The sequence below is a fragment of the Melozone crissalis genome, unplaced genomic scaffold, assembly GCF_028551555.1.
Source record: "Melozone crissalis strain CALT ecotype California unplaced genomic scaffold, PUWL_Pcris_2 ptg000006l_1, whole genome shotgun sequence".
Classification (NCBI taxonomy): domain Eukaryota; kingdom Metazoa; phylum Chordata; class Aves; order Passeriformes; family Passerellidae; genus Melozone; species Melozone crissalis.
In genome coordinates, this window is record NW_026535784.1 from 15,272,161 (window position 1) to 15,286,192 (window position 14,032).

General features: G+C 41.3%; 2 protein-coding genes across 2 annotated transcripts; both read right to left on the bottom strand.

The window, feature by feature from the left end:
• Window positions 1-403: 403 nt before the first annotated feature.
• LRPAP1 (LDL receptor related protein associated protein 1) lies at window positions 404-10,407 on the bottom strand. Its single transcript, XM_054295835.1, has 8 exons — window positions 10,223-10,407; window positions 5,681-5,825; window positions 5,219-5,343; window positions 3,778-3,898; window positions 3,129-3,287; window positions 2,502-2,584; window positions 1,433-1,609; window positions 404-1,122 (listed from the first exon to the last, which is right to left on the bottom strand). Exons 1-8 carry the CDS (start codon window positions 10,400-10,402, stop codon window positions 1,057-1,059), a joined length of 1,056 nt encoding a protein of 351 aa, XP_054151810.1. The 5' UTR covers window positions 10,403-10,407; the 3' UTR covers window positions 404-1,056.
• A 2,460-nt stretch (window positions 10,408-12,867) lies between these two features.
• On the bottom strand, window positions 12,868-13,815 carry LOC128950793 (C-C motif chemokine 5-like). Its single transcript, XM_054295760.1, has 3 exons — window positions 13,638-13,815; window positions 13,292-13,400; window positions 12,868-13,112 (listed from the first exon to the last, which is right to left on the bottom strand). Exons 1-3 carry the CDS (start codon window positions 13,744-13,746, stop codon window positions 13,034-13,036), a joined length of 297 nt encoding a protein of 98 aa, XP_054151735.1. The 5' UTR covers window positions 13,747-13,815; the 3' UTR covers window positions 12,868-13,033.
• Between the last annotated feature and the right edge of the window lie 217 nt (window positions 13,816-14,032).

Genomic DNA, 14,032 nt, shown 5'->3' on the forward strand with positions numbered 1-14,032 from the left:
GATTCACCCACACTGGACCTTGGCCTTGGCCTCGCTCCTGGAACAGTTTCATTCGAAACTTTCATTTGAAATAAAGGGTCAGCATTGTTATTATAGACAATTTCAATCCAAGTGCTTGTGTGTGCCAAAGTTCTGACCAGAAAAATCTGGTCTTGAAAGAAGAAGTGATAATAATCTTTACTGGAGATTGAACTGAAATATACACTCAGAGATAAGCTGCTTTAGAAATCTTTCTGCCTATTCAGAACATAGAAACACATCCTTGTGGTGCAAAACTATCCCTCCTCTCTTAAAAACTGATGTTTGAATGAACATTACAGGAACTAGCAACATGCTCAAAAAACAGGTCTGGTTACTTCTCACTTTATGAAAGGGAAGGTGACAAGAAAAAGCCTCACCAGTATCTTGTTTTGATTTTTTAATGGCCAAGTGTAGCAAAACCAAAGCAACCATGAACAACATAATTGTACACACACATTAGTCAATAACTAAACTGCAAATTGACCTCAGTACTTGTTCCCTCATTACCCTTCCTCCCCCTCTCACATGAAAGATTCATATACAGTGCAGCAGTCCAGCTCTGAGCCACTGCTCAAAGTCAGTAAAAATATTTTTGTAACCTTAAGTTGGAAATGTAATAGGCCAAGGATTGAAATAAAGACTTTTTCTGGCCCCTGTTTAACCTTCCTGTACCTCAGTGGTTGCTTTCATTGATCAGAATACCTTACCTGACTATAAGATTAGTATTTTTTTACTAGCAGGAATCCTTTGATTTTTGCATATTTGTTTCCTTTTGACAAAACTGATTATTTCAAAGGCTGCTACTTGATTCAAAAGTAAGATTCTTATGATCCAAGATGTGAAACCTTAATATTTAATCATTTAATTTTACAGTGCAAATACAAAATTTGTAATAAAGTAGGCAAAAAAAAATTCTTACACGAGACATCTGTTCAATCCTTACTATTTCAGAAGGACTCCTTGGTAAGCCCTGCTCAAAAAACCACACTAACTGCTTTGTGTTAACAGACTGATCCCATGAAGCAGGACAAATTCTTATAGCTCATTGTGTTGGAGACCTTGAGAGATTCTGCTGGATAAGTCTTGCAAGTGCTTCTTTACCTATCAGGAAAAGAAAACACACAAAAAAAAAATCAGGAAGACAATAAATTATCAATAGAGTAATATATTCAGATTTTGCCACAAGTATTTGTAACAACAGTAAGAGCAGAGAGCAGGAAGGTTTCAGGCCTTTTTAAGTCTGTAAGAACAATTATGTGTATGGTGTACTAAACATGGAGAACAGATGTGTCTTGAACTCCCCTTCTGGAAGTCATTCAGCTTGCATGAAAAACCAGCACTGGATAATCTGCTTCCCCTCTGCTACTGAGTTAAACTTTCAACATGTATGTAACACTGCATTTATACAGACCTTATATCCTAGCTCTTTTGTCTTTTCTTGCAGCATGGCATATTTCTCTTTGTTTCTGTTCAGATGATCCTTGTCTCCAGTTTCCTCTACATGCTTCAGTTTCTGGTGTGAAATCTCTAATTGTTTCTGGTAATGATGGTGCTTTTCAATCTTTGCTTCAAAATGTTTCAACTCCTCCTAAGATGACAAACACACACAGCTTCAGAGGAGTTTCTTTCCAAGTCTTCCTTTCTCTTGCCAAGACACTCCTAATGATACTCTACTAAGTCAGGCACAGAAAGCTTTTTCAGTTCCCTGCTTCTTAAAAAGTGTCTGGACAATCCATTACCATCACCACCAGACTGCTGATTTTGAAGGCAGTGCTGAAAACGACCCACTGCAGAGTCCTCAAAAGGAGACTGTGGGTGGCTGTGAGGTGCTACAAGATGAGAGCAGTGAACACCAAGCAAAAATTTAGGCATAAGAACAGCAGAATGAGAGGAGAGAGACAGATTTTTAAAAAAGCCTCTTTTTGAAATCTAATAGACAGAGTCAGATAAAAAAAATTAAATCTTTTCTTTATACAACTTGAATTGAATAAAAGTGGCATGAACTGCACAGGAATGAAGTTCTACATTATTTCATTGAAAAACAGTCTTAATCACAATAGTTTTGTGTCAGTTCAACACAGCTCCAACATGGGAAGTTAACAGTACAGGAGATGGGCATGAGAGGGAAATTGCTGGGTATACAGATTACAGTGCTTCCCAAGGACATAATTAAGACATTGGTAAGAGGGGTACATCTGGTGCCTTGGCAACAAAGAAGCAGGGCCTGATCTTTCAAAGATTCAAAATATGCAACAGCTGTTTTGAGAGGATTCAGAATGTTCATTCTGCTGATTATAACAGAACCAGCATATGATTAGTTACACACATGTCTATAAATCTGAAGAATTAAAAAGGCAGTATGACCTTTTTTATGGTGTCTGGAGGGTAATACAGAAGTGGCTGCAATCAGAGTAACATCAAGGGTTTCTTTATGTGGCAAAATATCTTTCTGCAAGAGAAGTCACTGGAATTCTACTTACTCGAAAAGATTCAAGCTCTTTCTCAGTGAAATTAGCTGATTTGGCCATGTCCCACAAATCAATCACTCTTGGTTCTTCAAATTCTAAACAAATACACATAACAAAATTAAAATGTGGACACAATGCTTTTAATGCTCAACTTCTATGAACGATGAAGAGATGCTTTCTCACATACATATAGTTATTAAATTAAGAACAGAGACATTAAGCACTGCATTTCTAATAGATCTAATGTAGATGAAACTGAGTACTTGGGAGAAGTACCCAAGTACTGGATAAAACTAGATACTAGTACTAGGTAAAACAAGTAGGTTTTTAAAAGCAAAAAACCCCAAACCCGAGGAACGGGATAAAGGCATTGCTTGTCCTGCATGTTGTCTCATTTACTTGCCCTCCTGGGGCAATATCCCTTCTCATGGAAGACAAAATTATCCTCTTAACACAATGACTGTATCCTTTCATTAGGCTTCCAGTGTTTGGTGCTAAACAGGACTGGCTGACTCTGTATCTTCAGCCCACTGTGGCACACAACACACTGTGATACTGTGACTATGCCCTTGCCCACTGATTTTAACTTTTAAAAAATGAAATGAATTCCAAAGAAGCACAAACTCTGCTGTATCATACCACTGGTTGTGTCATATCCCTGGTGACTGACTTTACGCAAACGTTCAAAGCCCTGATTGATGCTCCTTAACTTCTCCTTGAGCTCTCTGTGCTTGTTGTGCAAGATTTCCTCTTTCACCAGGTTCTCCTCAGATGGATTGATAACATTCTTGTGGATATCTGTTGAAGAACAGTAAGTATTGATTGTGGACCAAATCTTGATAGCTCAAAAACTCGAAATAATCCCCCAAATCTGAGGTGAATAAAAAAGTGCTAAGTTCTTAGTATTTCAGTTGAGTGCAAATAAAGCTGGTGAGACAAAACACATATTTTCTGCAGACTTTAAAATTGCATTTTGCAGCAGTGGATTTATGCTTGCTGCCTAATTTCCTGTAAAACTACAATGGCCATCATTGCTAATCTGATGGCATTTTCCCTGCATGAAATGAAGGCAGAATCAGAAAACTGAAATGGCAACAGTTTCATTAGTTGGCAAGAATTTTGGCAGCTAATGCAGAACTAAACCCAGGAGGTATCTGGAAATGCAAGCATCTGCAAGTGGTTCTGACAGAAATGTGAGGAGTTTCAAAGAAATTTGGAAGTGATGGAAACAATGGGCAGAGAAAAAGAGATATACTGATCTTGAAACATCAGAGAAATGTCCAGGCACCTTCTGTTCTGCTCACAGTCTCCAGCAGAATATTGTATTCACGGATCTTTTCTTTGTGATGCTTAAATTCTCGCCAAAGCTTATCCAGCTCCTCATCAGAGAACTTCCCAGAGGTCTTGGCCTGAAAGAAACATGAGCTCATTATGCTTTCCAGGCCAAGTGCTTTAAGTGCCCTCAACTGCCAAAATGTCTTCCCACTTCTCACCACATTTAGAAAATTATTAAATGCAGCTTTTCTTTAGATCTTTTGTTTTAATTCTCTTAATATTTGTATGTGGTCAGGATTTAGATGTTGATGGATGAGATGCCTTTAATCATGTCAAAAGAAGTTTGCTTCAGACATATAAAGCTGGACTTGCTATGGATTACCCAGTGAAAAGTGTCTGGCATTTCTATTCCATGGGAAACAATTTAATACAGAAATAAGGGCCATGGAGCTCCACAGACAACTGTAAGGGAACCATTTGCATAAGGGATGCAGTCTGATATTAAACACAGTCTTTACTGCATCTTACTCTACTGGCATGTGAAGATTTTATCACTGCTGTGCACTTGCTCTCTAACCATTTAAGAAGCACTGCTCACACAGCTGGGGCACTACTCACAAATCTGGGGGGATATTTGCTGCAATGCCTGATCAAAAGTGAATATTTTTGAAACCTATCCAGACCCCTTTTGTTTTTTTTTGCTCAGGGACTATTTCTCCTATTGCACTTTACTGTTCCCCAAAGCACAGGACAACATGTTCCTTGCCAAAGCTGTACCTAGTTACAGTAACATTTAAATATTCAGCAAATCTTTTTTTCTGCTTTTCTATCACTGCACTACACTCATGGGAGAATTCTTTAGATTTACCTGACTAGTTGCTTCTTAAAATTTGAATTATTTAATTGCTGAAGATTATGACTTTGCCAGTTTTAACTGCCCAAATTTGACAGTTCATCTTCCACTTTTTATGCATGAATGCAAATCCTGGAAATTTTCAGTTGAATACTAGGTTGAGAAAGCCCTTATTTAAAACCCTTCCCCACAATACATTTCACTTCAGACAGTCTACAAAATGGTTCTATTTTAAATATATCTTTTAAAAAATATCCACAAACAACAAGAAGAAAACTGGGAAAAACACCATAGATATGCTACCACACAGTGTGACAGTCACACTAAGGGAAGCCATGAGTTCAGGGAAATGTGAGGACCCAGGCTCCACCTTTCAGATTAACCGGGTGTTTTAATTGCCAAAGACAACCTGCCACAGCTGGATGGTCTGGATACAGGGCATGAAGATGTGAGCTACAGAGCAAGGCAGCTTGGTCAGTACTTAACAAAAGAGTAGTAAAGCCATTAATTTCCAAGTCTGAATGCTCACAGAAGACACAGCTAAGAGTTCAATGAAGAAATACTGATTTCCTACAGTCCAGTTCCTGGAAATCTTACTCACCTTACTCCATAATTTCTCCAGTCTTGGATCATCTAGTGTGTCACTTTCTGTGCCATCTTTAATATAGTTGGTATCAACTAGCTGAGAGTCCTTCTTTCCATTCATTCCATATTTAGTCATAATGACTGCAAGGGAATAGAAGATACAGAAACATGAGAACCAACTATGGATGTATGGAAGGTGAGAGATGGGCTACATCTGTGACTTTCAGAGCTGGACTTTGCAGCTCATGGAGGAAAAGCTAACAAACAGTTCAAGACACAGTGGTCCCAAGTTCAGTGACCTCTTCTGGAATTATTGGGAGTAAAGCACTCTGTTAGGCTCCTGCAGCTCCCTACTGACCTGCAGAGAACTTGTGTGCTTAGCGTCCACAAAGACAACCTGTTATGTAACAAACACAAGTGTCTAACCATGTGTGTGTGATGCAAAGTTTAAACTCCTCCTTTCCAAGACAGCCCTTACCATTTAAGTTCCGTCTGAGCTTGGCTTCCTTCTCTCCATCTTCATCCAGCCCTTCAGCTTTCAGTTTTTTCCAGCTCAGTTCATCCTTTTCTTGTATTTTTAGATCACTATGCAGCTCTGCCAGTTTCACAGCAGAGAGATGGAGCTGACAAGAACACAGAAAGGTTTGTATTTAGTTATGTGGAGTCCCCTTTTGCTTCAGAGCTACCTCAGGAACCAGTACAGATAGATAACAACCAGCATGGCACAGCAATTCTTCTCAAAGAAAGTGCCATTGCCATCACATGTCCTTTCTTGTGGACCATCTTCCAACCATACAGTTATAGTGAGTTGGAAAACTTTACTGGTTAGTACAGTTTTTCAGTCTCCCAGGTCACTGAGGATGGCTTTGCAGGTCAGAGAGCCACTTCATCAGCAATTTTTACTATGATCAAAATGAAAAAGAAATTCTCAAATAATTTCTTAGCACAGTTTATGTGCATTAAAACATACAAAACCTACAGGTATTCCTGTCTAACATATTAGAAAAAAAAAAGATATAACACTGAGGCTGAAGATAGGAAAAAAATAGTTTAAATGAATGCTAGGTCAGCTTGAAATTTTTTGAGCTACAGAGAAAACAGGAAAATATGGACTAATTGAAATTTTGTGAGCTACAGGGAAAACAGGAACAATGACTAGTAAGTGGTTGGCTAATCAGCACTGCTGTGAGTTGATCCTGAACTTCCAGATTTTAGTCACCTTAGTTATTCAATTTAAAACAAATAAATGTAACAAACCATCTTAATACTTCAGAACCACTTTTTTTGTGTCTATGTAGTCAAAAAAACAGAAGGTGAGGTGAGGAGAAGCCCAGAGAGGAGAGGAGATAAAACCCCTTCAACTACTGCGTGCCCAGCTCCTGGGAGCTCAGATCCAGCTGGAAACCACCTGGGCTTGTCAGTCCTAACACAAGTTTATCTATTTTATCATTAAAACCAGCTTACAGATTATAAAAATTATCATTTTCAGTGAGGAAGGAGTAGGCTTAATAAACACAAACTCAGAACTCAGTATTGTTTTTAAACATCTGAATGATACTGAAAAGATTCAGCTGTTCCTTTGTGTGTCACTAGGTTATTTTAAAGTAACTAGGAAAAGTGTAATTACTTTAAGCTAATGCACTTCCTATTGACAAGAATTCAGAAAATCATCCACATTATTGTTTATGTTTCCATCATAGACTGTCCTATTAATTAATTTTGTGCCACTGCATACAATCATTTTGATTTTTAAATTTTTTTCTCTGCATTTTGCACTTGGCTTACTGAAATTACTAAAATCTAGAATCACAGGTAAATATAATGCTTACAGAACACATTAAAACTTCTGATCCCTCTAATACTAAAGCAAAGGAGTGTCCCTTTTGTGACCTTTACCATCTACTTTTGGGGAACTGCTTTACAGAAACAAAGCACTTAGAAGGAACCACTTTATTTATAGTTCTTAGGATGTGCTGAGTAAAAGAAAAACCTTAATCATGTACTTATTTACTTTTCTGGTGCAGGATGACGTGGACAGCCCAAGTGTCACTGCTGCAGTGGCACCAAGAATCATTTTCCTCAGCAAGAATTGTGCTCTGAAGCTTCAAGACTGAGTGAGAGGTTTGCTACAAATTGTGAAGGGAATGGCCAAATATCTTGGTACTTATTTAGTTACTCTAAGATTAGTCAGCATTCAAGTAGCATGGACATCACATGTAGTTGGGTTGAGGAAACACAGGAATAAATAGCTATGCATAATTAGATAAGAAGTAGTTTAGCTCCTAAGTACTGCAAATATAATAAAATAAAATCTTTTATGTGGGACCTTGTCACAAGAAACACACTTCTGTGTAAAAGATTCCACAGTGCATTTTATGCTAGAGCCCCTCTGCAGTTAGTGCAATCCCATAAACATGTACAGCTTTCTCTTTTCAAGATGTTATAGAAAAGAATATCAAAACTTCTAAACATAAAGTCTGGAGACATAATCAATCAAACATGTTAAAGTCTTAATAAATACTAAGGAGCTACATTAAGTCCACTATTCCTTAAGAGAAAACAAGATTCTATTCAAATTTCTCCCAATTAGAGCAATATTTTTCTAATTCTCATCATAATTTTAGTAGGAAACTAAAGTAACTGTCCTTGTAAGCATTATAAATCCTTTGAAACCATTTGGAAGCCCCTTGCCTGTCCTATTAATGCAAAACAGAGTGAATACATAAATTAATTTAAAGTATTCAGTTCAAGAACTACTTCCTTTAAGGTTATCCCATGTTGGACCCTGAGTACACCAGGTTAAAAATGTCAGTGGTAGGACTCCTCATCACTTTACTAACATCACTCACATGCTGGAATAACTAACTAGACGCAGAGGTGAAAAGTTAAGTTTAATGATTAAATAACCAAGCAACAAGCTCCTTAAACTCATTCCTTATTCCTCATTCCTTATGCTGCCTAGACATTAACATTCAAGACAGGTACCTGGCATTTCTGGGAATGAGTGCTGGAAATTTATCAAACATGGCAACAATTACATCATTTGCTGTTGGGCTGGCTGCAATCATTACCTGCAACACCCTTACCTACACTCTTGCCTCCAAGAGAAAAGAGCCCTTTACTACAAATTTACTCTTTATGAAAAGAGATTCTGGAGAAAGATCAAGCACTCCCTTCCACTCATCCTCAGGGAAACAAGAAGAAAGTCTGGCTTGCCAGCTCCTGGTCCCACTAAGTAACATTTTGGGGCTTTTTTTAGGGACTGCTCCTCCAGCTGTGTGTTGCAATGCTAAATTGTGGTATCCGACTTTTATGTCAAAACAAAGAAGTCCCCTGTTTTCAGTAGTTTCTCTATCACTACCAAAATAAAGGAATGAAGAGTTCTGCACTGACACACAGAAGTATTTAAATACAAATGCAATACACAGCCAAAGTTTTCCTCTTATTTTATATATTGCCCAGACATACTGAAAAATCACTTTATAAAACACATGCTGGATGACAGTTGTACTCAAAAGTGAAATTCAGATCGTAGCAAATTTAGTTCAAGTAGGTTCTGCATCTCTAAAATCCAGCTCACACATACAGAATTTACTAAGCCTTAGTTCCTTACTGACAAAGTTAATCCATTTTATATTTTAGCATCTTAACACAGATGATGTAAAGCACCTCAAATTTAAATTCCAGAAGAGCCAGATATGAACATGAGAAAAGACTGTAATTGGAAAGGTGAGAGGAAACTGACATTACTATGATTACAAATTATTTCCAGTCTCAGTGTTGTTTCTTTTTCAGCTGTCAGTTCAACAGCTGGAGTTTCATTAACACAATTTCCTATGCCCCATTCCATTCCCACTGAGGAAAGGAGTAATTTTGATACCATCTTTTAGCACATTGGGAGGCAGCAGTATAGCAGGGTCCTAGTTTTTGGCTGAATTTGGGGATGCCCTACCTCCAATTCAATAGCTCAGGCTATTCAGAATACAGAAGATCCAAAATTAATGTTAACTATATTTCATAGCCTGAAAGAACTGAACCTTTGCCAGTCATCACCCTAATTTCCATGGCCCACAATATTTAGGGGATATCTGCAGTACATTCTTCTCCTCCCACTGCAGCTCTTCTTCTTAGTTATAAGCAAATATTTCCACTGTAATTAAATAATTTGACTGTATTTTCACTTTAATTAAACATCTTTTGTAGTCCACTGTGAGAGAAATTCAAGTACTGTTTTGACTCACTGTCAGAATTAAGGCTCTCATCTGGGAATGGTGAAGCCCATTTGCTGGTCCTCCTGCATTTGTCTACATTACTTGACGTGAATGTGGGAGACACAACCACCAGGGTGGAGATTTCCTCTTCTCCCGCAGTGAACTTCTGCCCTGTGCCGAGCAGGAACCGAGGCCACCGCCTTCAGACAGCTGAGAGCATCCCAGTCCTGAACAGCACGGCCAAAGCCCGGGAGCCAAGCGCACATCCTACCCGGCACCAGGGGGGCTTCCCTCTCTCTGGCACTGCCTGGGCATGTGGACTAGCTGCTGCATTACCCGGGGGCAGGGGAGCACCTCCCGGGGCTCGGACACACATCTCTGTCCCGGGAGCCATGTGGTTTAGCTGCTGCATTACCAGGGCGGGTGAACACCTCCCAAGGCTCGGACACACATCCCAGGGCTCGGACACACATCTCTGTCCCGGGAGCCATGTGGTTTAGCTGCTGCATTACCAGGGCGGGTGAACACCTCCCAGGGCCCGGACACCCATCCCTGTCCCGGGAGGAGCCGCTCCCGCCGCCGGCACAGCCGCCGCCGCGGGGCTGAGCGGAGCGCTCGCTGCGTGACGCTCGGGGACAGCCGTGCCCGAGAACAGAACAAACGCCACCGATGCCCCGAGCCGGGGCCAGACAGCCTCGGCCTCTCCTCACACACCGGTGCCCGCTCCTCGCCGTCTCCCTGACGGGGAAGGAGTGTCTGAAGCGGCCGGGCCCGACCTCGGAGCCCCCTCCGAGCGCCACCCCACTCACCCGCTGCGCCTTCTCCCAGATCTGGTTCAGCCTCACCACCCGGAACTCCCCGGCCTCCCGCCGCTTGCCGTCGGCGGCGGCCAGCCCCTCGTTGGCCTCCCGGGAGTACTTGCTGGCCTGGCCGGCGGCAGCCAGGAGCAGCGCGGCGGCGAGGGCCGGCAGTGCCCGCACAGCCGCCATATCGCGCCGCGCGGAGAACTACAACTCCCGAGATGCCCTGCGGGGCCGGGAGGTCCGTGCTGGACGAGCGGGGGAAAAGGCCGGAAATCCGGAAACCCAGAGTGGGGTTTGGGTCTGCAGAGCGTGAGGGGAATGAGGTGTAGGCTGTTGAGAAACGCCAGTCACTTGTTTTTAAAATTTTTAAAGTTTAATAGTAATAAAATTGTTATAAAAATAGTAATATAATGAGAGTAATAATAATTTGAACGATTTGAATTAGGACAATATGAGACAATAGAAACAAGGAGTTATGGACGTTCGGGTACCTTTTTCTGGGCAGCGTAAGCCCGGAAAAGGACGCACGTTAACAGAGGATTAACTCTTAAAAACAATAGTCTGTTGCATATTCATACATCTCATACATGATATATAAATTCCATTCAAATACAGCATTCTGTCTGGTCAGTGTCAATTTCTTCCTCTGAATCCTGAAGGCGTCTTCAGAGCTGAGCGAGGCGGGAAGAAGTTCGTTTCTCCTGATTATGGGGCAATAAATTCTCTTTCTCTGAAAGATTTAGATGTCCTGTGCCTGCTATCTCAGTGCGAGTCCTTTCTTAAAAAAAAGTATCCTACATAGCATAGTTTCTATTTAACATTTTGTTATAACCTAAAACTATATTTAACACACTACTTAAGAGAATTAATGCAGCATAGCTTTCTAACATAACACATATAATATTAATTTTAATATTTGCAAAAAACAAATAATAAAATATACGCACTTTTCAATTCTCATTCTCCTCAGCACTTGCTTCACAAAATATGCTGAATATGGCACATTTTATGATTAGTCTGCCCTCCAACACTCAGTGTTGATGTCAGCTGTGCGGTAACAAGGGGACACAGTGGGTTTGAACACCGCTACTTTCATCAAACAAAGTTTTCAGATATTAACACAATGTCCAAGAAAAAGAAAAAGAAAGAGGCAGCTCAAGGAATGGAAGGCAGGAATGGGAACGGGTTCCCCCTTGGTGGTGGCAGGGAAGAACACCTGTACTTGGGGCAGCACAGAGGGATGGATGGTGGTATGGGCAGAAGGAGGGCTGTGTGAAATGCAGGGACACCTAGGCTGGGTTTGTGAAAAATGCCTGTTTTATGATTGGCTTTTCACAAATATTAAAATGAATATTGTATGTGTTATGTTAGAAAATTATGCTGTATTAATTTTCTTAAGTAGTGTGTTAAATATAGTTTTAGGTTATAGCATAATGTTAAAATAGAAACTATGCAATGTGAGATACTTTTTTTAAAGAAAGGACTTTCACCAAAATAGCAGCCACAGGACACCTAAATCTTTCAGAGAAAAAAAGTTTATTGCCCTCTTATCAGAAGAAACGAACTTCTTCCTGCCTCGCTCAGTCCTGAACACGCTGTTAGGATTAAGAGGAAGAAGCTGACACTGACCAGACAAAATCCTTTGTTTGAATGGAATTTATGCATCATGTATGAGATGTATGAATATGCAACAGGTTATTGTTTTTAAGGGTTAATCCTCTGTTAATATGTGTCCTTTTTTGGGCTTATTTTGCCCAGAAAAGGTACCTGTACTGTCTGTAACTCTTTGTTCTAATTGTCTCATATTGTTCTAATCTCAATTGTTCAAATTTTTGTTACTCTAATTATATTACTATTTTTATAACCATTTTATTACAATTAAACTTTTAAAATTTTAAAAACAAGTGATTGGCGTTTTTCACAGGTTGTTCTCCAGGGGTGAAGTGTGGAATGGCTCTGGGCTCAGTCGTGTGTGCTCAGAGGGCAGCTCTTGGTCCTGATGGTGCCAACCTCCTACTTCAGTGTGTCCTCTTCAAGGAGCCAGCCAAAGGGTGCAGTGGTCAACAGGCATTTTTAGGAGGGGATTAAGTCAAGCTGTATAAAGGTAAAAAACCTCCATGATGCTGTGAAAATGCACAGTGTTTAATCCAGTGTTGGTGTATTTGTAAGAACCAATAGATTGCCTAAACTGTAATGAGATTTGTGAAAACAATGAGCCAGGGAGGATTTTTACTGGACTGTAATTTTTGCCTTGAAAGTAATATAAAAATCTTGTGTTTTCTCTTTCACATTTTTCCTAAGGCAGAGATTTTCAATGTTATTTACCTAGGAGCTGTTGCTATGAGACTGAATTGCAGAAGTGGTCAAAAGCATTGCACTATACATTGCATTGAAGAGCAGTTGAAGTGAGCTTTGAAGTACAGCAAACTGATGATGCAGAAAGAAGTCCATCAGCCTTGCCCAAAACTTGTGCAGCTCTACACATCAATTTTAGGATTTAGAGCTTCTTTTAGTCTCATTATTACAGTGTATATATGTATTCCCGAGTCATTTTGGAATACGTGGTTCTATCTTGTCTGTCATTTCTGTCATGTTGGGGTACCAGCAGAGACTTCAGAGACACTCAAAGGATTTGACAAGCCAACATTTTATTCAAGCATTTATGCAAAAGCAAAGTTTAGTTAAACCAGTGTATGCCAATTGTAATAAATTTTCCTTTTGAAGAAGGATGCAGCTCAAGCACTCTTACTGCAGTCCTCATGGTGGGGGCTGAGCACTCTGCCCTGGAGCAGCAGCAGGGAGGAGTGACTACTGAAGCTACATGTCCTTCAGGTATTCCTGCACCCAGCGAGCATTGGGGTCTGCACACACCTTCGTTCCTTTCCTGGTGACCAGGCTGTTGGGAAAACCAGTATTGAGGCACTCAGCCAGGGCATCAAGGTGCTTTTGCTAGGTCCTGCTGGTAGCCCCTGGTTGTCCCTGTCCATGGCCTTCCCCATCCTGGACAACCTTGGACACCCTTGGGGCACTGCCCTGGCTGCTGCACCCTGGACCCCAGCAGCGTTGGGTACTTACACCACAGCTGGCCTTGAGCAGGTGTTGCTGGTCTTGTAGGCAGAGCTGATCATCCTGGGTGGAATGGGGCGTGAAATGTAGGAGAAGCAGCAGGTGGTGTCTTCAGCTTCTATGAGGGAAGAGCGATGGGCCCAGTGAGACCCCCACACTGCAGCAGAGGCTCTGCCTGTGGCTCTCAGGGGATTTGCCATCACCTATGCTGTGTCCTGTGGGAACACCTCCTGGAAACTCCATCTCTGAGGCTTAGTCCCTGCACTGGTGATGCCCATCAGCTCTCAGCCTTCTCCATAGACACGAGGGTCTAATCGGTGGGGATGGGGCTCTCTCCTGGGGAAAGAGAACCTACCGTTCTGCTTGTAGAGTGCAGCGCTGCGGGGGACGCTGGGATCAGCCTCAGCCAGGGAACAGATGGCCACAAGGAGCAGAACAGCCAGGGCAGCTGCCAGGACCCTCATGGTGCTGGGAAGGCTGAGAGAGCCACGAGTGACGCTGGAGCTGCGGTGTCTGTCGGGCTGTCCTCTGCACAGTAGCCCCTGCTCCTGCTGATCTCCTTTTATATCCCCCACCACTGGGCGGGCACAGGGTTTCACGGAAGAAAATGAGTCTGTCATACCAGCAAAATTATGTGACGTAAATAAGCTGCAGAAAGGGAAGTGCCAGCCACAGGGCTATGATTTTCAGATTTGAGAGAGAACAAGTCCTATGAGGAGCAGCTGAAGGAGCTGGGTTTGTGTTGTAGTT

Coding starts and splice junctions, on each gene's coding strand:
- LRPAP1 (XM_054295835.1), bottom strand. CDS start 10,402: ATGGCGGCTGTGCGGGCACTGCCGGCCCTCGCCGCCGCGCTGCTCCTG. Junction 5,826..10,222: donor TCTGGGAGAAGGCGCAGCGG/GTGAGTGGGGTG, acceptor TGTTCTTGTCAG/CTCCATCTCTCTGCTGTGAA. Junction 1,610..2,501: donor AAGAGCTTGAATCTTTTCGA/GTAAGTAGAATT, acceptor TTGTCATCTTAG/GAGGAGTTGAAACATTTTGA.
- LOC128950793 (XM_054295760.1), bottom strand. CDS start 13,746: ATGAGGGTCCTGGCAGCTGCCCTGGCTGTTCTGCTCCTTGTGGCCATC. Junction 13,401..13,637: donor TGCACTCTACAAGCAGAACG/GTAGGTTCTCTT, acceptor CTTCCCTCATAG/AAGCTGAAGACACCACCTGC. Junction 13,113..13,291: donor TGCTCAAGGCCAGCTGTGGT/GTAAGTACCCAA, acceptor TTTTCCCAACAG/CCTGGTCACCAGGAAAGGAA.